The 25,065-nt window shown below is 30.3% G+C and overlaps 1 protein-coding gene across 4 annotated transcripts in view; it reads left to right on the top strand.

Moving 5' to 3' along the window:
- The first annotated feature begins 914 nt into the window (after positions 1 to 914).
- LOC132753013 (zinc finger E-box-binding homeobox 1-like) overlaps positions 915 to 25,065 on the top strand; it is a 37,463-nt gene continuing 13,312 nt past the window's right edge. The window contains exon 1 of one of the 4 annotated variants that reach the window (XM_060743425.1): positions 915 to 1,308. In XM_060743425.1, the coding sequence (XP_060599408.1) occupies positions 1,209 to 1,308 (100 nt within the window). In that variant the 5' untranslated portion in view covers positions 915 to 1,208. Of the gene's footprint in view, positions 1,309 to 12,224; positions 12,371 to 20,166; positions 20,514 to 25,065 lie in introns of those variants that run through there. The other 3 variants (XM_060743422.1, XM_060743423.1, XM_060743424.1) reach the window with 3 other exon arrangements.

Raw genomic sequence — 25,065 nt, 5'->3', positions numbered from 1 at the left:
TTTTGTGCCAATAGTTACCTGTACCTGTTTATTTTTTTATTTCATTTTAATTTTTTATCAAGTTACTGTGAATTTCTCTACATGAGGAAAGATGGGAGCAGAGTTTAAGTTTCTGCAGTCGACCCAGGGATAGTAGGCTCGAGCCTTACTCTGGCCACGGCTGACCCCCGTACTGAGCGGACTCGAGAGTTTCAAGGACTTGTTTCATGAAATTGAACTGAAATAGATATGTTTAAACTACATGTACACGTAACTTTTCCACACACAAAAAATCAACTAAAACATTATGCAGTCATTTTACGAACATTCGGCTTCGGAGCAAAACCGGACCGAGGTAGACAAATTAATAATGACCCAAAGATCGGTCGATATCTTCCAACAAACACTTTTTGCAGCAAAAACAAAACAAGAAAAACTGCTATCAATTATGAATTTCTTTTATTATTATGTATTTTTATTACTTAATTATTTTACATTTTTTAATTTAAATTGCAGGTATCACGAGATTTAATTAATGGATTACCTGTAATGTTGTGACAGGTAAATGTTCTAAGATTCTGGCAAAACTCCGGACACACACCGCGTGCATAAAAATTCATTTGCGTGACGGTATGAAATCTACCTGTCACCATACCTTGCAATAACAGGCCGATAAGAATCCATTATTTGCCAATCTAACTCCATTAAAATGATCAGTCTTTCTATTCAATTGCATTAATGGTAATTGGCTCGTGTGAGCGTAGAAAATTAGCCTTTAAGGATAACCAGATCAAGTTAATTAAAAAGCTGCACACCTTTTTCACCTACGATGGGACAAGCCCGATAAGTAAGATAAATCAATTGTCTTACGGGAATTTGTTATCAAATTGATATTGATTAGGAGACTGCCAAAATATTCTAGCCGTCTGAGGTGACCCTGTAACACGAATAAAATAAATACACCATCTCTCTAATAGGCACCTGGCGGGCGGAATAACTACACCATACATGACTGTCATTTTAACAATACCAGCTTAACTGTTGTTACACACTCATGTTAAATACGGAATGTTATTGGGACGGTTTAATTTGTTTCTAGTTACTTATAACCTTTTCGAGTTCTATGAATACACGTATATATTGTTAAGGTAAAATTTTGTTATGATTAAAAAGTGACATTTAAAAAAGTTTAGCGGAAGCTGTCGCAAAGTACCGTAGTGTCATGCGCAATGATACAAGCTCAGGTCGGAATATTTCTCAATTCAATTGAAATGATGGAGGGAGGCAGGTGCGGACGGAGAAAACAGAGGAATCCGAGAAGGAAAAATGGTCAGTAAACATTCTTTCACTTTCTTTTTATTCCATATATGTCGTTTTATATGTCTGCCATTTAAATTTTCCTTTTATGGGCATTTTATGGCCGTGACGGTAATTTTACGTGAAGTTTACCTACGACTACCTGATCGGTACGTCACAAGTAATATTTGCTGATGATGCTGAATAAACGGGATTTATGGCGGGAAATCTTGTCTCTAATATCATTGCACGTGATTTTTGCTATTTTACGCTAATTTTTTGCTTAAAAATGCGTTAAACACGTGAAAGGTAAGCTGGGATTAAAGCAAAAATAAATGTAGCCTCATTTGGACGATAACCAAGTTTAGCATAAATGTTAAGATTCTTAATGGCGGACGGATGCTGGTCGTTGAGTGGTTTCGCTTAATTCGAGATATTCAGGTTACTTATCCTAAATATTACTTTATAAACGAATGTAAATAAAGTGTCAACACTTAATATTAGTAAGAGTTATAGAACAAAGAAAATAATTAGATTTTTTTAAAGGTTGAGGAAAAAATCGTAGTGGTGAGTTGTAGAGAAAATTGTCCTAACACACTTGCCACCGATTTATGAAAATAATTAACATATAGGAATGTAGGGGATATGGTAAATCAGACATATAATTCAGGTTTTATCATACATTCATGTAAAATAAGTGGTTAACATTTTATACCTAAGCCTAACCACTAGGTATACATGATTTGACAATTTGGAATATTTCTTAAAAAATTACAGCATTAATTCAGATTGGTACCATATGTTTCGCTAGTTTATATCAAATTTCACATAGGCTAGGTTGCAGAAACATGGGGTCCATTGTGGGAACTTAAAAGGTGTTTTCTATTCACCTTGATTCTATATAAAACAACTTTGATATATTCCCATAGTTTATGAAAATTAGCCTTTCTATAGGACAATTGGAGGGGTACCAGGCCTTCATTAAATAACTACACCATTTTTTTTATCAAAACCTCTACATATAATAAATCTTTTTGTAATATACCTTAAAAAATTTATCTTCAAAGATTTTTTGGCTTCTTTTTTTTTACTCCTTAAATGAATGGTCTTTAAAGAAATATGCAAATGAGGGGAAAGTATTGATTCTGTGAATGTTTCTGCTGAGGAATTGGTGAAATTATGATAATGGCATTCTAGCCTGCCAGTGTTCTGTAGCCAATAACACTGATGATAGTGAGTGCCTGAGATATCTAAAATAGTGCACAGTGTTCATGGTAGCTTTTCATGATTTTATACTTGTATTTATTGTATGAGTGATGTAAAAAATATATTGATTGATATTGAAAAGGGGCAAAATGTACATGTTGTATTAACAGATGGAATGATTTTACTGATGATTTAACTGAATAGAACTGTTCTCTTCTGTTCTGTTCTGTATACCCACACTTGAATTTTATTTATAATATTTTGCATTATTCTCCACTATTTTAAGAAAAGTATTTTGTCAGAAATTGAAACTGTATTGATTGACAATTAATATTAATTGGCCATGTAATTGATTAATTGTAATTATGAATTTGATCCTTAAATTATAAAAAAAAAGTGATGAAATGCTTTTTTTAATAGAATTAATCAGAGATTTATTAATAATGCAAAAACAGGTCATCATTCTGGAAATTTTATATATATACATGTACATGTATATGGTTTAATCATTGGTTTTATTGAATTAAAGCCTTTTTAGTTTAATTGATACAATGTTGAAATTAACTCTCTAATTATATACTTTTTTATAAATGATGTAATACTATATTAAAAATAACATTAAAAATATAAATTAAGTCAATTTCTATCGTCACTTGACAATTCAACAGTTTATATGTAAATACCAGTTAAAATGTATATAAATTACGCAGTATATCGATAAAAATATTTTTCCTAAAATCTTCCTGGTGTATTGGTACATGAGAAAGCGTTATTTCCCATCTAACTCACAGTATTAAATAAAGTACATATAAGGTAGATATATCAACCTTTGTTTGATTGTTCACAATCACGTGCGGCATGCCTTAAGTGGAGCCATTTCCTGAGTGTAAAGGCCCTGTTTTCTGCATCATGTAATAACGGGCGAAAAATGACAAAGTACCTTTTTAAGTATTTCCTATCATTTGATCATTATAAATCTGATATATAAGAGTAAATAGCATGTGTAAATTTATAATGATCACATTGTTTATATATATGTATATGAATATTCTGTCAGGAAACCAGTTTTAATTATTATTTAATAATTATTATAATTAATCATTATAAGTCTTCATGAATTGGTGTCATTTAAAAAAAATGGTGATGAAATTTTTAAGTTGCATCAGAATAAAATCTGAGTGAGAGACAACACTACATTTTTAGATAAAAATATATTGGAAAAAAACCCCTGAAAAATGGCATTATATTCCTCCCCACCGCCACCCTCACCCCCACCCTCCCCCACACACATACCTCATTTTTGAACACAATTAATAATTAGATAAAAATAAATTACAAAATAAAGTGAATATAATATTTTTTTATCTAATTAATAAAGAAAGCTGGTTCCTTTTTTGTGAAAATTAGCAAAAACCAGCGGAAATCAGCAAAATTGTGACAAATGATGTACAATGTATACCCTTCTGTGAAACTAAATAAAATATCAACACCCCTCTTGAATATGTCTATAAGTTACTCTAAGTTGTACAAATTTCAATGCCTTCTTGCAAAAAGCCCTTGATCTGCCCTGGAATTAGTACATAATGTATATTTTAATCTTGTTTATGAAATAACAACATTATCAGTTATATTTATTATTATGTTGTTGTTGTTTAATTATCATTGTCATTGTTGATTTTATAAGTGATACAAGGTTTTTCCCATGTATTCTTGTCAATATGAATTTAAGAAAACATTTAAAGCAGCACGCCTCCAGATTCATGCTTATTTTCATGAAAACTATAGAAATGTATTTAAAAGTTAAATATTGTGAAGTATAATGAACCAAAAGGAAACAATTTACACAATTAACAAACAGCACTGACAGCCCATGTAAATTACCAAATATAAGGTCAAAATATTCAAAAATAGCCTTTAATGCTAACACAGTAGAAATATGGTTATAAATACTGAAAAATCATTAATCACACATAACATTTAAATTATTACTTTAATATTTCATCTTTTTTCCTTTTCCTTAAATCTTAGTACATTTTTCTCATTTTCTCTATTGAAATATTTGGCCATTTGGAGTGATGCAGCTTTAAGCTATATAATAAGACAATATTTCAACATATTTCATTCCCTTTAAAATTTCTCTGAAATAAATCTTGCATTCACATTCTTTTCACAGACATTTTAAGTATAAAATGTACATTTATTTTTCTTTGATATTTACTATAAATAACTTTCAAACCCAAATATATAAAGAAATTGAATTCATCTCATTTAAATGTTTTCTGGATATAATCCATTATTTATTAATGCTGTCATGTCCTGGTGAAACTAAATCTGGTTTAGCCTTTGCCACAAGCCACTGATAAGGCTGCACCTCCATGCAGTCTGACCCACCAGGCACTACACTGTTAGCTGCCAAAGTTTAAATTTTTATCCTGAAACCCCCAAAGTTGATAATTTACAGTTCCAAAAACAGAAGTCAGTGGAACTTAGTCCATTTAAAGAAGGATGATGTTCATATAAATTATTATTTGATGAAAATATTAGGAATAATAAACCCATTATTTCAATCAAGTTATCTTATGCAAGATATATAATTATACATAATATTACAGTAAACTTCACTTATAGCGAACACGGTTAAAGCGAACTTCCGGTTATAGGGAACAATTTATTTTGGCCCGAATTTTGGCCTTCTTTATTTAATATAAAAATATATGGTTATAGCGAACACGGTTATAAGGAATTATCGCTTATAAGGAACTCATTTCTTTGTCCCAATTTAGTTAATAGTACTGAAAATTACACTTTTATAACAAACTCCAAAATATTGTACTTCCAATACATCTATTTCAAATGAATTTGTATAGTTTTCTATTTTGGATATTTTTAGCATGAGCTCTTTTCACCAGATAAAACGGTTATTTATTTATTTTCTTCAATAGTTTTGCTCGAGTAAAATAATTATAATAATTTATAAATCAGTTTTCAACAAAATCATGCATGCTTGCAAGCATGATCCATTGCAAACTGCAAAGAACGCTTGATTTTAAATGAAAAGAAATCTATATCTTACATTAGTAAAGTCACCCTTAAATCCAAAAATTTTTTCCAAAATAAGAAAGATTATTCAATATAAAAGGAGGGCAGTTAAAAAATAAGAAAATCTTGGTTTTATTCTCAATCATTGGGAAAGAAAAACGAAAATTGTTTAGAAACAAAAATTTAATATTTTATGTGAAATTGAGACTAAGGAGTAAAAACTTAAAACTGAAAATAGCAGAATCAAAATTCCAAAAGAGTACGCTCTCGGGTAGTGTGTCTAAAATATTAAATAAATGACTAAATATTTTCTGATTTCTTAAAATCAAATTCTCTTCAAAATGGCAGGACAATGGTAAAAACAATCAGTTTCGTTATATGTAAACTGTTCGCCATAAAAACAACTCCTGGATACAACGATACTAATGCGCTATATGCTTACAAGCGAACTCTGGGATATAAGGAAAACAGGTTTTGCATGTCCCAGTGAGTTCGTTATAAGCGGAGTTTACTGTATATCATATTAAAATATAGGCCATATCTGAGTAATAACTTCCTTTATAATTCTTCCCTTATGTAGAAAAACATGCAAAATAGACACTTTATTGTCAGTCTGTAGGCAGGTTATTGTCAGTGTGCTGTTAGTGCTGTCAGTTAAATTGTCAGTGTGCTGTTAATTAAATTGTCAGTGTGCTGTTAGATTAATTGTCAGTGTACAGTTTGTTTTGCCAGTGTGCTGTCAGTTAAATTGTCAGTGTGCAGTTAGATTAATTGTCAGTGTACAGTTTGTTTTGCCAGTGTAGATTGTCAGTGTGCTGTCAAAATTGTAAGTGTGCTGTCAGTTAAATTGTAAGTGTGCTGTCAGTTTAATTGTAAGTGTGCTGTCAAAATTGTAAGTGTGCTGTCAGTTAAATTGTTAGATTGCTGATGAAAATTGCTGTTCCAGTTACTTTCCAGCATGTTTCCAGATCTGACATGACATAAAAGTTATGATTGATACTCCATTTTCAAATTGTTGTCAGATGATTAAAATTAGATATCAGTTTGCAACAAAAGAAATAACTTTTTTAAATATATTTTCAAATAAATGTAATAATATTTTTTTTACAAAAAATGGAACAGAAAGGATAGTACTATGCAGATATCTACTTTATTTAAAGCTTTGTTTTATTATTTACAGTTACATGGTTTCTATTTTTCTCTTCCCTTTTTTTATCAAAGGACAAATTAACAGTAAAGTGATCTCGTGCATTAGGCATTTTTCTTGTTCCAATGTAATTAAAAGAGGGGACTGACTGACTCATATGGAAATATTTTGATGGCTTGTTTTAATGATTTCCATTTCTGAAGAGTATTTGATAGCATGATGGGATAATGTGATGAGATATCTTTAAATTCTTATTTCATCAATACATTGGACAGATGTTTAAGTTTTCACCATCAAAACATTTCTGGGACTGCGGCTGATATCGTCTTCAAATAAAGGGACGATATTGTATTTTTTTAGGGACAAGAGAGTCATGAAAAAGCGTGTGATAGACCGAGAGATAGAAAAAATGTACATTGTCTTTTGATATTGGGAAATTATGATAGCTGGGCTTATGCCAATCACTTCAATCACTTTTGATTGGCTGAAAAAAAAAATTAGTATTTTATTAATATTTTCTTTTTATGTTTGCAATTTCAGTAATTGAAGTGCATGTTCCATTCCGAAGATGTGAAACAATCAGATTGCCAAAAAAAATTTTTTGCAAAAAGTTATTATTTTACATTACGCCCTTCTAATTAATTAAAGCTCTTTAAAGATTTATAATACAATAATTTGAAGTGATAGAAGATTGTTGAATATCAATGTATCAATAGAAAGTGACACAACAAATTACATGTTAACAATGCTAAAAAGATCTGTTTGTGGTTAAAACTAGTAATTAAGCACCTTTAATAGAACATGACGGTATTTTGATAATATATTATTTTTTCATATTTATCTATTAGTATTTTTAATTTATAAATTTATCTGAATCAAAAATATTATTTAGTGTGATCATATTAACTTGTATCATTCATATTTGATATTTAAATTTTAACTTGTATTTTAGATTTTAAAATCCCTTAAAGGGACTCCACTGAGGTTTTTTAACATAACTGGACTGGAAATTAATGTAATGTTCCATTTGATAAAGTTCTATACCAACAACTTATGTGCAGAATTTCAGATCATCGAAGCTCCCTCCGTTTTTCCAGAATAATTATTCTAATTGTGAAAAATGCTGCACAATTGAAAAGCATTGCAACACTTTTCACATAAATGGGACCGAGAATAGCACAAACATGTGATATTTCTGAGTATATTTCTTAATTATCTTTAGTATATATTTCTGTTTTATAAGTGTCCCAGTTGATCTATGTAAGAAATTAAAATTTTATGATTTTTGATTTTTTGTACCTCGGGGAAGTTCCTTTAAACTTTGAATAGACTGTTCTAACAAGAACATTTTTAAAAAATCCATAATGCATTAATCCAGTAGATTTAATAAGGGTTAATTTTTAATATTTGTTGAGAACCATCAGAAAAAAAACAGAGACAAAAACTTTGTTGTAATGATGATTTATTGACATTAACAACTGTTTAAACAGTCCACTCAGCTGTTACGGCAATGGGGGTATAAGGAACGTCATGCTGGGCCTTTAATGTTTTGTGTCAACCAAATAATTACCTGTTAATTATAGTAACTGATGAGTGAGGGAACTGTCAGGTAGAATCCTGCTCCAGAGCATTCACACATTCACACATTATTTATTCTCAAAATAATTCCATGTTGAGGGTCAGGCATTTTTCTTGAAGTGATAGATGATGTTTAAATTTGTTTGGCAATTAATTTAATGTATGAAGTGTTTCTTCAATTTACTCCAGGTATAAACTGATTTATGCTGGGAAAGATTGGGTAAATGTTAAGTTTTTTTAAATTTGCAAAGTTGCAGTTACAGTCAAACTAAAGTGTGAACAAAGTTTAACAATAGTCGACCGAGCATGGCCTTTATAGACAAGTGGGCTTTATTTAGAGGTTATCTTGTTCTTTTTAATCCTTAAAGGATTGCAGATAGTGGCATTTATTTACAAGGTGATGTTTATTTGAAGGTGGTCTTTATAACATGTTTGACTGTATGTTGCAAGCTTTATACATCATGTATATTATTACAATCCAGTTGCGCAAAATGAGAAGAAAAATGGCAAGACAGTCCAATATATATATATTATATATTTACATTGTTTCTTAATTTATTTACTGCAAAAGAATTATATAACTCATCACTTTAAATTGAATGTTCCTCTTTGTTTAACCTTTAAACTTCACCAGAGATATTTAGTTATGAAATAAGTATGTTTTAATTTAATGATACATCAAGGGATTTTGTGGTCTCTCCCAAAGTAAAAGCACACCTTAGCAGAATAATTGAAAAATTATGTTTAATTTAGTCTGTTATCAGGAGGTTACCAATTATAAAAGGCTGTCTCAAATTTCCTAGATGGGAGCACCAACAGGTTGCTGAAATTAATTGTTTCATTTAGAAATGTTCATAACATAAATTACTCTTTAATTTATCCCTTCAGTGGGCCTCCTTAGTCACCTGTTTTGTACCTGAGTAAACATGGGATGGCAGACAGATCTGGACAGGATTAGGATGTGTTAGAGAGCTGATAAGCCTATCTGGCTTTCACATTTGACCCATTGCACAATAGCACATTGAGTTGTAACAGGTAGTCCCAAGTAGTCATACACCTGGAAAATAACTTAAGTTGAAATTTATGTGCCTTTTATCTTTAACTAGTTTTTAACAGAAAAAAAAGATTAGAGGATTAAGAAATATATAAATTGCAACCATTTTGATGCAGGTTAATTTTCGGATTATCCTATCTGAAGCTTTAAGATATGATGTCAAAATTCTCAAAGAATTCACTTAATCTTTATAATAAAAGTAAGTACATGTAATAAGATAGATCAGCAATAATTCTCTTTTAAGGTCAGGAAGTTATAATTGCTCACTTGTCCTGGTGCCCTGCAACTTTATCCCTTATTCTGCTGATCCAGGCAACAGATTATACCCATGTCACCAGTGCAGACCAAGATCAGCTGACATATCTATGCCCTCTGATCATGGTCTGCACTAGCTCTTTGCCATTCAGTCAGCACAAATTTTGAAATTTTCATTGAAATTGATGATGAGTGGGTTAATCTATATTCAAAAATGAAGATTGTAAGTCCAGTTAAGCTACAAGTATATATTATATCAGGATAAAGTTAATACATAGATGCCAACAGTATATGTGCAGTCAGGTTAGAATTGGCACTGGATGGAGGGTTATATTCATTACCAGTGACATAGAGATAATTCAATCATCACAGCCTGTACCAGCACTTAAAAAGATAAACTGAATGCAGTTACCACTAAGCTGGCTGCCACCGTGCTACCAATGTGACCAGTGCAGACCAGCATCATGGTCTGTACTGTTCATTTTTCAGTCAGTATGTTAATTATGTTCGGGAATTTTCCCTCTAAATGATGAATGCTTTTGTCAAGATTGAAATATTTATAATATGTAGCATAGTTTAAGAGTAAAAATTGCACTAATGAGACCATTTTTCTACTAGTTTCCTATATTTTCTTAAAAGTTATTATAATAATTACATTTTGTGTATCAAATTTTGTTTCATGTTTTGAAGACGTAATTGAAGTTAGAAATAAGAAAGTTAAAGTCATAAATGGCTGCCAATAAGTGCTGTATGCAAAGATCCAAAGTCCAAGTTTTCTTAACAACAATTAAATATTATTTTTTCCGGACCTAGATTCAGCATGATCAGATTCAAGATTAGGTGACTGCTTTATGTTCTACACCCCTGTTGTCACACAATAACCATCCCTTAAATTCATTAAAATTCAAATTATATCTTGTCTTTTATACAAATTTAGGGTTTTTTAGGTAAATATATCAACTGTCTTCCTTCACAAAATGAAATTGATGATTACTCCCCCTTATTTATTAATGAGATTCTGCCATGCTTTTAATTTGGAACAGTTCATTATTAATTGAACGGATGCAATGTTCCAGTGTTCGGAAATGTTGAAAATTGTAAAACCATCTGGTCAGTTAATGAATGTACATGCTGACAGTGCAGTTGCATTAATGATAAAACTTGAGTAGAACAGGTGAAACATTTTTATTACCTCCCTTTTCTAAGAGAAATTGTACTAGTGGTATCAAATATGAAAATTGTAACATACCTGATAGACCATTTTATAAATGTGTTTGAATTAAAGTGTAACAAATGAAATTTACTGTTTATACCAGTAGTTTACATGCACTTTCATTTCAACAATTTAAAAGTTGTTCTGTTCTGATTTGATTTTTTTTAATGATAATCTTTCAATGCCTGTGGTGATATTATCATATACTTATTACATAAGTACATGACGATATAAGAGATTATAATTCTGCACGTAGGTAATGTTGTTTTTTCATCAGATAATCATAACGTTTATATAATTTATATACATGGCTGCTGTTGATTTATGAAGTAATTTCTTTTCTTTTTTTCTCCGAAAATGGAAGTTTGCAGTATTGTAAATAATTTTTTTGTTCAGGGTATATGGCTGTATATCTATATGAATGATTTTTTGCAATAAAAGGATACAAAAAAATGTTTATATAGGGCCATATAACCTATCAAAAATCTTTTATTAATCAGTTTAATAAAAACAAACACTTTTGTTTTGTCTTCTTTAGAAAAAAATTGATGTTTATAAAATTACAAATGATGCAATGTCCATTTAACGTTCAGGTTTGTCTGAAACCAAAAGTGATATACATGTACACAATCATGTAGTTTAAATAGAGTCAGACTCTTAAATGTTCTTGTGAGCTCAATTTTAGTACTGATGTATTTTAATTTTGACATCCCTTAAAATTTAAATGGACTGTTCCAAAGTCAAAGCAGGGCTTTATACAAAATCAGCAGGTAGAGGGTTAAAATTCCTGAAACTAACTATTGACAATTCCAAACAGATCATAGTTTAAACAATTTCAATGCTTTTAGGAGGAAAAATCATCCAGGTGAAGGTTATAGGTTAAAAAAGTAAACTTTTCATATATATGTAATATTTACCAAAGGTTACAATATTTATAGGTCAAATGAATTGATATGCATGATGTTTATTGTGTATTTTTTTTTTCAACAACTCTAAATGAAATAGGTGATATGTGTTTATGTTTTCTTGTGGCCTAGAAAATTATGACTAACACTGCTTAGATCAGATGTCCAGAATAGATTATCAACCAATCAGAGGCATGTTTGTAGAAGTTATACCTGTAGAACATTTGAGAGGCTCCTGTGTGTAAAGTACGAAAAGGTAGCATTCAGAATAAGCTCATAAATATTATTTAAAGACAGGAAAATGATTCAGTTTTCATAAATCAGCTCATTATATCATTTTTCTACATCATCCTTTTGTTCAAAAGAGTTGACACCAGTTTTTTGCACAAGAACAAAATTTTGCTTTCAGCTGCGAGCCTCTTATTAAGATTGTCTGCTGCTACTGCTACTGAAAAGCACCTGGGTGATAAGGTGTACTTTGTTTTCTAGGTAAATCATTCTTTACAGGATATATTACCTGTGTACTGATTTTTCATCAGAATTTATAGATTTGTATAAAAAACAAAACAAATTGTCAGAAAGAAATATTTTTGTTGATAACAAGATGTACAATCTTAGAAATAGGAAGACCAGAAGGCTGACAAAACGCTGTGGATATGGATGTAATTGTGGGGAGCTTGGCAAACGAAAACATTCAGGTAAAAATATGCATGCTGCCATGTTGCCATATCTTTTGTTTGAGTAAACATATGAGCACATCAAAATGGCTACCTGAAGTAAACATAACATTGTTTCTCAGATTCTGGTGTGTTTGCTTACTGCTGAGTTACAGAATTCTCATGCACATGAAAGATTGTAAAAGCTAAGGTACAATTTTAAGTATGTTTGGTTTTAATCAAATCATAATGAGCTTACAGCTAGGTACATGGAATCATGGGAATCTTTCTTCAAGCTCCAGGGTATGGTGAACAGTGAGGGTCATATTTCTTTGTTTAAATCCAAAAGGAACTCTTTTTCTTTTAAATGACTCATATATTAGACAAAGCTACCTTGGTTAATGTAATTTTGAATTTCTATTATAAAGATTAATTTATTTCAGTTTACTAGTATTCTGAAGTGACATTGACCAATTTCTTCAGTATAATATTATTAGACAATTTAAACACTAAAAAAGTACTGTACCCTTTTTTATCAAGTTTTAAAGGAAATATGATTTGCAAGGAAAATTGATAGTAACATATATTAATCTAGATTTATATAGGTAAGTACAGCAATTTATACACCTGCGTAATATGCAGTGAAATTAATGCTTCCACATTTTAGTACAGGTAAAGTACCAGGTAGGTAGCATACCTTTAATACTATACTAACTGTTGGAATTCTTCCATTTGGTGTGAATAGTCTGTTATGATATAAATGCTAACACCTTTTATTATGCCATTGTTTCTTGTATCACTCTGAGCTTTCAGGGGCAATAATTAGTGTTATACCACTTTGGCCAGGCGAGGATCCAAGATTTTTTACTAGAAGGGTTCGCAAAATTTCAAAAAGGGGTAATGCATATTAGTATTATTACAAAGGGAGATTGACAATTTTTAACAATGTAATGTTTTAATGTAGATGTATATACCAACTGTATAACTAAACAAAACTGAATGACAAAATGTTTGATACAGTAAATTTAACCTCCTAACAGTTTTTTGTGAAGAACCTAATGAAGTCCAAAAGAACCCAATGAAGAGTTCTGGACACAAAGGAGTTGAATGAACTTTTGTAAATCATGATTCTATCTTGATGCTCCATATGACTTAATGTCCCAATCCAGATAGCTTTGACATTTTTGTCAGTCTCACAAAAGAATTCTTAATTCTCAAAGTCATTGGATTGAAAACAGTAGAATGAAGCCAACCCTGATTTATAATTTTAAAGACACGCTCCAAGATTGCATTGAACCATATGCTAAATGACCAAATGTTGCACCAAATCAGGTCCCTCGGTCTGTTCCTTAGTCGCAGCACTAATACCATTACATTGCATCATTTGAATGCATTTAATGCAATAAAGAAAGCAATAAAATCAATTAACATTTGAAAAATGCAACATGGGATTCTTATCAAAGTATAACATCTATAAAACATTTTGTTATCAAGATAGAGCTGTAGCTCCGAAAGCAGTTACAATAATTTTAAAATATTAACATTATGGATGATCACTCAATTAACAATTCTAATTTTTGCAGTATTCCTTTAAAAGTCGTTTCTCCGAAAGAGCAAAGGTTGCAAATCGTCCCCGGAAAATTACCTCGTTTACATTCATTTAGAACCTATGAAAAATTACTGATGTAATTTGTAACATTTGTGTAATGCTATCAACCGAAAATCTTAAATGTCGGCTGTTCGAGCCACCTGTCATGATATTTCCGCTATTGTCCTGGAGGTATTATAACACCTTAATTGGATAACCTTTAAAGGGAATCGTGTGGCCTTTAATTGAGAACTGTGGGTGTACTCCAGGGATCTGTTCTTGCTCAGCTTGTATTGAGATTGTAATCTTGTCCAGGAACAGTTAGAAATGTCAACATTTTATGTCTCATTAGCTATCGTATCTGTAATTGGGCAGAAAAATGGTAATTCATTCTCAAAATAAGTACCAAATAAGGTTAATACGGGACTTTTTTTTAAAGGCATAAAGACTTTGTTTTGTCTATTATAATACCAATGTTTTTTACTCCATGATTAAATATGTAAGTAACTTCTGGTTGTTTTTAAAATCGGTTTAAATTGTTTTGATGAAATAAGTTATTAAACTCACTTTTGTCTAGTTATTATCTCCCTTTTGTTTAATAATTATTTCTCTTTTGTGTAGATTTGAAGGAATTTATTCAATTTATGCATTTCATTTATAATTTAAAGATTTAATGATTATTATTTTTTTATTATTTACTGATTATCATCAAAACTTTTTGTGAAATTATGTTGTCATTTTAGAATAAAAAGGGAGATAATAATATACTCCTGACCTCTAAACCCCACCTCATCCAAAAATTTTCGGGATGAAAAGGTCTCATACGGGTTGAAGGAATAATTTTTGGGACGAAAAGGTGTCATATGGGTTGAAGGGATAATTTTTGGGATGAAAAGGTCTCATATGAGTTGAAGGGATCATTTTTTTGGATGAAAAGATCTCATATGGGTTAAAATTCTTTGAAGGACACCTACATCAAGGTTTCAAACAAATGGTTATTTAAAATTGTGCAATTGCAAGAACAAAAGGTATATATGACTGATAGTTTAAAAAATCATTTCGAGAAGGTCATGAAAGTTCAAGTTTAAAGTTTGAAAATCAAATACATAAAAAGAAAATGAGGCTGAGGAGACAAAATAATTGTCTTTGTTTTTTTTGGGAAAAATAATGATGACCTTAATCTAAAATGTAATTTTTGTGGTGCGCCTAAAATTGCATATATTTCTTCACATTTCAAACACAGTAAAAAGGCACTTGAGATTTACCCCACCTGGATTCCCGTTTTACATGCCTTTATATTTTCTCTTTCAGGGTTTTGGCCTAATTGATTTTGTAGACAATGTTCTAAAGGTTAAAGCAGATTTTCTTTCTTTCTGGCGCAAATCAAGCAGATTGGCCATTCAAAATTGTTTTCAATAAAACGTTTATTTGCATAATTCGGACACAAATTTAAGATGCTACGGTAATTGTTGTTTTAGCATAACAAAAGATTTTTCTGATTTTATTATTGTACCGTTTATTTGAGGTGCGCTACACTCAAGTGGCGTGTGCACAAATTCTGCGCGCCTGAACTGCATCAGGCTGTCCTTCCCTGATTTATAGAATATTTATTGAGAGGCTGAATTTCTAAAGATGTACAGGGTATAATTACTACGTTTTAAGGCTTTTGTTAGTAAATGACCCTTAAGCACTTTTGTGTCAATAGAAATTATTACAGTAACACTTTAACACCGTCCTTACACTGTTAAGACTCGTCTATCTAAGATGAAAGAATATAGCGACTTGAACATACTCCTATTTTTGGACAGAAATTTGCAAATCCTTAAAAAGCTTTTGAAGTGGTGAATGCTAAATTATTTTTTATAAAAAGGGCCTGCGTTGTGCTGGCGTGCGACAGCTATTAGCGCCAGGTACTAATTTGTTACATTGATCTGAAGTTGCTGGTTTTACTCCAGAAAGCATGATAATATGGCATTGGCTGAATTTTAAATCATTATCACACTTTTTCATACTAAAGATGATAATTACAAAAATTATATAGAAATTTATTTTTGGATCCTTTCATTTTTGTTTTGCCCAAGTAACTACATAGTCATCCACCATTTATTCAGGTAGGACATTTGCTTAAAAAAAGATTTCATTTTGAGTGTAAGGGGGAGGGGGAAAAGATAGAAATCATGGAGATAGTTGATATGTGAGTCCCCTAAAGAGCACTGTTAGGCATTAGAAAGTTAGATAAAGAAAGAAGACATTATGGTCATTTAATTTTGCAAGGGTAACATAACAAAATGTTATGAGCAATGGCATAAATGTTAACAAGAATGTAATAGCTATCAATATAAAATAATGTATACAGTGGTAACAAGTAGTCATATAATGGTTAGGATGGGGAGCATCACTATAAAGTAAAGTTGTTGTTTTTCCTTTTGCAAAATGCAATATAGATATATTTATTTTAACTAATCATTTGTTATGATGATTTGTTGAAAACAAATTTTCAAATTTGTTTAATGAAGGCCATCTCCAGTTGTACTGTTTCAGATTCTTATTTCTCCATTCTGCATTTGTGGTCAAATCAAAATCAAAATGATATTCATCTCCAACAACTTGCCTATTACACTTTGTACAAATTCTGTCTTGTATATTTATGATTCTATTAGTAACTTATTTTCTTCTATCATAGTAATCACAGTGTCAGAATTGAATCATATTTATGTCCAATCAATACACAACTGAGGGATAAATTATTACAAAGATATAAGAGAATCACAAGTTATGTAATATCTTCTAATACACAGTTTTCTGTGTTAGAGTTTTCACCTGGAAGTGACAGGTAATTACACTGTCACACCTTAACTTGATTTTGTGACACTGTATCACTTGTCCCCCAGTTAAAACCATACCTGCTAGAATGCTATCACCTTCTTCCCCACCTCTTCCACACCCCACCTAACTGTCAATAATAGCATTTCAAATACCAAATACATAACTTGTCATATTTAGAAATGGTTTTGGCAGAAGTAGAGTGATGGGGATAAAAAGTTCAGTGATAAAAAACTAAAACTAATTGCAATGGTAGATAGATTAATAATGTATTGATAAAAAATGAAATATGTTAGTATACAATGGTATGAAACCTGAAATGTGTCTTTTATAATGCCTCCCTTATTCAACTGTTCTGTTAGTCTTCAGATGGACAGCATGACAAAGCGCAAGATGGAGAAAGGAACAATACATGTATAAATTCCCCAAGCAACCAGATCCAATCTAAGTAAGGGCAAATTTTTTAAAATATTGAATGTACAGCAAGGGCCATGGCCCCTTCTGAGGTCAGAAACATTGCAATGGAAGCATAGTGTGGCTTTATAATTATGTTATAGACTTTTCAATTTTCTCCATAAGGTCTTTAAACAAAAACACAATACATGTACTCTTATTCTTTTCAATTAATTTTATTAATTAAAAGTTACTTAAGAATGTGACGTGACATATAAGGCATCCATACTGGATGCTGTTTTCATGTCTTGAAATTTGTGGATATGGACTCATTATTAAACTTTTTTTATGACATGCAATTAAAATTATAAATCTGTCTATTATAATATTTTCATCAGTGAATAATATTGATTATTTATAATGCTGGTAATTTGACATCACAAGTTCTTGATATTTTTTTTAATTGTTTGGGGGAAAAAATCTTTGAAAGTTTAAACTTTGAAATCATCAGAGACATAGATAACATGTTATTATCATACAGAACATATATTATGTGGAATTAAACTTTTTGTAAAAAGTCAAATTTCAATTATAGCACATGTTGTTAAAATTCTTCTAAGTCTTTGATCTAGCTTAATCATATGCGCAAAAAGGTGACCCCCAAATACCTGATGGCAGGGTCCAGGTGTGTGCTCCAGGAAGTGACCAATACGCAGGCCCCCTGTAGTGACCCTTGGTGTGACACTAATCTGTTAATTGGACACTGTTACCTACTTTATGCAAATAAGCTTATCTTTAATGACCAATCAAATAAAAAGTCTTCTTTAAAACTCTTCTTTAAAAGAAGGTGTAAAAGGGCAATTGTCATTAATTAACTTTAGATAGAAAAGGTGAAGTGTCTTTAATTTTGAAGTTAGAATTGGTGTTGTTGTTTTATTTTAAATTGAGACAATAATAAGTGTGAAGAAGTGTTGAAATTCAGGAGCAGTGCAAATATGGATTACAAATGGATAATTCCACATTGTACTGAGAGCAAGTTTAGTTTAGAAGACAATTTACATGTTGTCAGAAGAGACTGCAAAACTCCTAGTTTCTTTATAGAAAATCTATGTGAGTACCTGTTGTGTTACATCATAGTTTAATATATATTTATATACATAATTTGGATGATCTAACAATTCAGCATCCCACTCTGTATGAGAGAGAGGATTTTTCTTAATTTTCATTTAAAAAATAGGTGCCACCTCTTCAAACAATTAAGAAATATATACAATAATTATATAATTACCTGAGAAGTTAAATTAGCTTTCACATCAAAATTCAAAATAAATAAGGTCATTAAACATGTTTGATGGAATTTATTTAAATGTGGGAGTAATTAACAAATATGTTGAGGGAATAATCCTCACTCTTGTAAAGAACTGGCTATATTATTTTGAGTCAGGTGAATTCATATATAAGTTATGCAATATGTCTCTTAATAAATTATAAATAATATTTTTTTAGAGGTTTGGAGTTTGCCACATTGAAATTGAATAATTTTATATTAACACCTGGGTCATGTTTTTTTTCAATATTTGAAAGTCCCTGACCTGAGACATAAAACATTATACTTGTCCCAGGTGAAATTCAAGTCACTTGTCTCAGAAACTGACTGAAACGGACAGCTAAAAATATGTCATTGAATGTTATTATAATTAGTAACATTCATATAAAAAATAATCTAAAGAATACAGTCATGTGATAATAATTTCAGGAATTATAATTGCAAAATCTATTTTCACCAATATTCATGAATGGAATTTTATCAGGTTTGTTCAGAACAGCACAGGTAGCATTTCAGGGTGGTTTTTTCATGAAGATCTGTATCTTTTCTGAATATAAAAAAATAATTAGGTTATGATGAAAGTGACATGAAGTAAAAAAAAAATGAGAGCATTTTTAGAGTCTGAAGATTTATTAAAATTGAATATTTTTTTTTGTTTGGCAAAAAAAAGAGTATAGAATTGAGTCTCTTGATGTGACCATCCAGCTCAAAGCTACAATACTTAATTCTAAGTTTTTTTTCCTTTATTATATTTAGTCCATGTCCGTTGAAGTAATGATACAATAATATTTCCTTGTAGTAAGCAAATGGGAAGGATTTTCAAGGATATTTCAGAAAAAACAAGATTGTTTACTGGGAAAAAGTAATGAAAATTACATCATTCATTAATATGACTCAGTTAAGTTTTACCTCAGATTTTTTGTGATGTATTCAAAATGCTGGGACACATTTCATAAATAAATGTTTTAAAAGTAATTTAAACAGCACATGTGTGCATGTCATGTTAACAGTTTCTCAGGAATTCCACGTCTGAATCATAGCCCCCAAACACCTAGCTCGCAGCAGACGAACAAAGAAAAACTCCCGCCAACTTAGCACATACACCTTTATTCCATTTCCTTGTAGCATTTCATTCTCAAAGTTTGCAGTGAAAGACAATTTTTTGAATCGTGAGAAAATGCTACTGTAAGGTAACCTGACACCCGTGTTGGTAGCAGACAAAAACAGGTGCTAAGGTTCTACCTCATGGTTGAAACTTCTCAGAATTACTTGTAAGAAGTTGTGTAAGAAACACATATCATTGTATGAAATATTATAAACGAAATATAACTTTAATCACCTTGTATTACCACCATTAATTTATATCTTACCAGTAAACAATGATAATTTGTAATGTATTGCATTGTCTTTTGTTGCTAAATCATTTTAGAAAAAATTGCACCTGTGTGAAAAATACCTGCACAGGTGATGTTTTTCTTAACTGTTGAATTTATTTTTTCATTAACTTTATTTGTAACTCAGACAGCTTTTAAAAAAATTGAAGTTCCTCATAATAATATTTCTGGTATTAAATGCAAAATTTATTTTGTTTAAATGATAATTTACTTGCATATGATGTGTGTTTATGTACCTTAGCACTGACTTTTCAAACAGTCTTTATCATTTCTCTGTATCTGAAACATGTGAAACGGTACCTTAAGGGGCCCAGTGACTTTAGGTAGCTTGGGAAGGTAATGCGTCTACCTAGAGAAAGTGTGAAACTGTGTTTATCAACAAAAATCAGGGACTTATGACAGGTTGCTATGGAAACTAAAATAAGTGCCACTGGGAATTTATGATTTTGAAAAACTTTATATAAGTTTCTTTGTTGATAGAAGGTTCCTTCATTGTGTAAACATGTGTTAAGGAAAAAAGGGTCTATGAAACGTTTTTCCTGGAATAATCAAAAAAGGGTTTTAAAAACATGGATGTTTTGAGGAGTTTTGACTTTGCTTTACAAAGATTGTGTGGGAGAGAAGGATTTGAATGTTGGAATCACTTGGGAAAATTTGGATGTATGTTAATTTTAAATTTAATTAATTACTTTTTTATTGAAAATAAATTACCTGTGTTTTAGAGTATTTAACTTTTATTGTATCATTATGATGTCACGATAATGCTTTGCCGTCTATATTTTAATGCCTTTTATTTATCTGTTATGTTTTAAAGATGTTCAAAAGAGAATTTAATTATTTTTAAATAGTTTAATTATTATTCAATAATTGTAATATAACAAGTTGATAATCATAAGGTATTATATAAACATAATTAGAATTGATTTTCAACTGTAAATTTTAAGTTTATTCTTTATCAATGTTTGGCCTCAGAATTATCATGTGAGCAATCGAATTTGCTCTTTGCCATTTTTTCTTCTTCAAAAGTTTTAAGTAAAAGCAAGTGAAAAGGTTTTAATTTGGTCTTTATAAGAGACATAATGTAAAGTATTTAAACTTTAAATAGGGGCATTGAATGATGTTTTTAGGTTTATATGAAAGATTATATGAAAACTTTGATTCTCCAGGTTAAAATTTGTCACAACAATTTTTCCAGGAAAAAAATAAGTCAATGAAAATTGGAAAAATAATAATAATAATATCATAGTGGTTGTTTCCAAAAAGTTGTCATTTATTTATTGCAAGTATAAAAATATTATATTTTTTTTAGGAAATTATTTCAAAGGAGTTTTGCTGACATTTCTCCATTCTTTCTTTCAGTATTAAAAACTGGAGCACAATTTTAAATTTTTTATATTTTTATTAAGGTAATTTAAATGCAATGAAAATTTTATAATTTAGTCATTTTATAATCAGCTGATCGTTACCACAGTAGCAGTTCATTTCTTGTCAGGCGAATTTAGCTCTGAAAGGACAGTGTGTTTTCATGAGATTATTTATTACTTCCCTTTATTGAAATTATTTATTACTTCCCTTTATTGAAATTATTATTATAAATATAGAGATATTCAACGTGTTGAATTTGAAGTTTTCCATTTTATCTTACAATTATAGGTTTTGACACCTGTTTAAGTATTCTAAGAAAAAAATACAGATTAAACTTTAAACAACTTTATTCATGAACTTAAAAAAGGGATAATTCTGAATTTACATGGTAACGTTTTGATGGCCAATCATGTTATATGTGTTCAAAGTACTGTTTGATATAATTATATTATTTATATAAATTGAAATTCATATCCCAACTACTTAAGGTTTGATTGTTATCATAAATGATTATCAACAAATAAATATTGATATAGAATCAAAGACATAAAAGAACCAAATGTGGATAAGAAGCAACACTGCGCTGCTCTGTTAAAAATTAGATAGACTGATCATCTTTAATGTACACTTAGATTGATCATCTTTAAGTTGTAGTTAATTTAAAGACAATTCCAATTGATCATTTGAATAATAAATAGGAGAGTTTTCAACTAACAACAGGCTATCTTTACAAAATAGGATGAATTTTCATTAAAGTAACTATATGTACATTATAGCCAAACACATACCAGCTAGCAGGACTATTGATTAGAAATTGGGGGGATTTCTGGGAGAATATTTATCCATTATTCAGTAATATTCTAATATAGTTTGTATTTTTTTGATTGTGCGTTTGAAGTATAGAAGGCCAACCTTTTGTCATTAAATTTGCGTGTTACTTGGTTATTAATTTTAGTACTGAATAAAGCCAAGAACACGTTCAAAATTATGAGCCAGCGCTAACCAGGTCTAATGGCTGAGAGATTTTCATATTACTCTTAGGAATTGCCCGATATGGTAAAAAATTGTGTGTACAGGCATGTAGCTGATCGTTTCCATAGTAACAATTCATTATTGTCGTCAGGTAATTTTCTTGAAGTATTAGGTTGTGTCAGGAGTTTCTGTAATGATGTTTATTCATAAGGAATTCAGGATGTGTTTGATTCATACGGAAAGAAGATCATGATTAGATTACCTGAAAGTCTGTCCAAAGAGTTTTAATTAAGAAGGATTTTGATTCTATTTTTATAAATAATTTTAAGTTGCCATCAGACAGCTTTTAAAAGGAGACCAACTAAACTTGAATTTGAATAAGTCTGTAAACTCTGTTCCCTTAATATCACATTTAGTTGAGTCCTCAAAATTTAATAAATGAAATATAAATTATTCAGCAACAATTAAACAGGATGATAAACTATGTTTGATTTATTTTTGAAATTTTATCCTTAAAGTCCAAGAAACCAGGACATGTAAAATTCACAGAAAACAGGATTTTTAATTAATTGTAACAATTTCACAATGTAATTGTGAAGCTTATTTGATCATAATCCTGTAGGATCTATAGGTTGCTGACAAGTGAAACCTGAGTGTTTAAAGGGTGACACATCCTTGCTGCACTTCAGAAGTTTATTTACCTAAAGATTATCATAGTCTGATCAAATAAGAGGTTTAACTTTAACTGTAAAATCCTTTTTCTTTATGATTATTAAGTGTTACTTGTTTAGTGTGGCTTTCTGTTCACTTGTTTAAATGTAACAAGGGTCTGTTGTGCATGTGTGTCTTTGTGTGTGATTGTTACAGCTTAATTAAGACTGTAACATATGTCAGTTAGCAGTGGTCAAATTTTCAAAACCTTTCCCAAAGCATTAATTTTCAATTGTGACAATTTAAAATTATTTAGAATTTTGCTAGATTAAAAAGCTTGATTTTTTTTAAACACTTACCAAATGCTGACTTTCTGGAATTGACTTGTCCATCTTTCAATCTAGATAAACCATTTATTTTTTTTAGGAAAATTCTCAAAAATATGTATTGACAGACTAGTGAATAGTACTGACCAATAGGTCAGACGTCAGAGAATAAAAATTGAAAGTCATGTTAAACTTTGTGCTTTTCTCAGTCAGATTTGCAATGCTTTTCAAATTTGGGTCAATTTTCACAATTAGAACATTTTTTCTTAAAATTAAACAGAGTGCACACAGGTTTATAATATTGGTCTAGACTTAAATCAAATGGAACATTACTGTTTCCAGTCAAATATTGTTAATAAACCTTGGTGGAGTCCCTTTAATATTTTGAAGTATTATTCATAAGCTTGAGGTTGATGTCAGACTAAAGTCAATGAAAAGATTTTTTTGTTTGATATTTATACTTAAGAGAGAGTCAATAGCAAAAACAAAATCATGCAATGTTTAATATTATTATACATTGCATCATTTTGTGCCACAATGAAAATACAGACTCTAACACATGACAACATTACAGTACATAACATTTTAGTTAATCCAGTTGAGAAAGGTTGAATCTTTAATATCAAAGTAAGACAATGAATAATTAAATGAGCAAACTCTGTGAGAAAAAAAAAGCATGATGTAAATAATGTTTGATATTCATAGTAATAAAACTTAAACAATAGAAAACCAGTTATTATCGAGCCATTATAAATGACATCATCCTAAAGTACAACGTTTGTTTATAATTGAAAATAAGTCGCAATAATAAGCAGTCTCTAAAAAAGGAGTAATTAATTTCATTTTAAAAATATTTAATAATAAACAATCTAATATAGTACTTAAGATAATTATGTAAGATTTGACTCAATTTTAGCTAGTTTAAATCACTGTATTTTCCGACATCATTAAATTATCAGGGCTTTTTCAGTTTCAAAATTTGGAAGTCAGAGACTGCAAAATCTTTGATAATGGAAGTCACATATATAAAGAAAGTTTAGATAATTTGAAATCACGCAAAATCAAGGATATGACTATCCCCTTACCATTACAGTGCCCTGAATTATTAAGCGATATTTTTGTATTTTCATCTGTAACATGTAATAAGTCATAGATGCGTACATGTAGACCAGGTCAAATAACAGTCTTTCTTATATTTAACACTCAACAATTAATGCTTTTTCAATTAAGAACAACTTAAAGAATTTAATGACTCTAGAGGCAAGCCTGTTGGCCGCCGCGTTAAAGCCTGAAAAAGCAACAAATGAGTTTGACTGTCTATGCCAGAAAGTAACATTTTATTAATAAACGTATTTTACAATTAGTGACATTGTACAGTACTTAAGCTAAAAGCCACTTGAAGGTACTTGAAATCTTTGAGGTAACATTGAAACAGAGATCTGTGTACACAATATTTAGATTTATTTCTCTTGAAAACTTTGTTGTTAAACCATTAATAACACATCTGTGAGTAGTGTTCTTGTTTGCATTTTATAAGTGCTTATTAATGTAATTCCCCGTTATCATAGATTACACAGGGGAGATCTTAGTTTTCCCAGTCAACGTCATATGACAGGTTATAGAATCCGACGTGAGACAAAGGCCCCGTCATTGGATTGACAGTTCAGTGTCAATATCCTTGAATGATTTAACATACTTATAAGTTTATAAAGCTTATTGTTCTATAAGTTTCTGCGCAACAATAGCTTTGTATTACAACATGTTACAAAACGAGAAGTAAAATTAAAGTAAATTTTGTTCGTCGCTCCGGGACGTTAATGATCTATGCAAAAGGAACAAAAAAAATGTTGAATGAGAAATGGAGTATCATGGGGAAGCTGAGACTCAAATACAAGACT

This window comes from Ruditapes philippinarum, unplaced genomic scaffold (assembly GCF_026571515.1).
Source record: "Ruditapes philippinarum isolate M1 unplaced genomic scaffold, ASM2657151v2 ctg689_1_1_1_1, whole genome shotgun sequence".
In the NCBI taxonomy this organism is placed as follows: Eukaryota; Metazoa; Mollusca; class Bivalvia; order Venerida; family Veneridae; genus Ruditapes; species Ruditapes philippinarum.
Note: the sequence above shows the minus strand (reverse complement) of the source record. Positions and strands in the feature narration are given on the sequence as shown.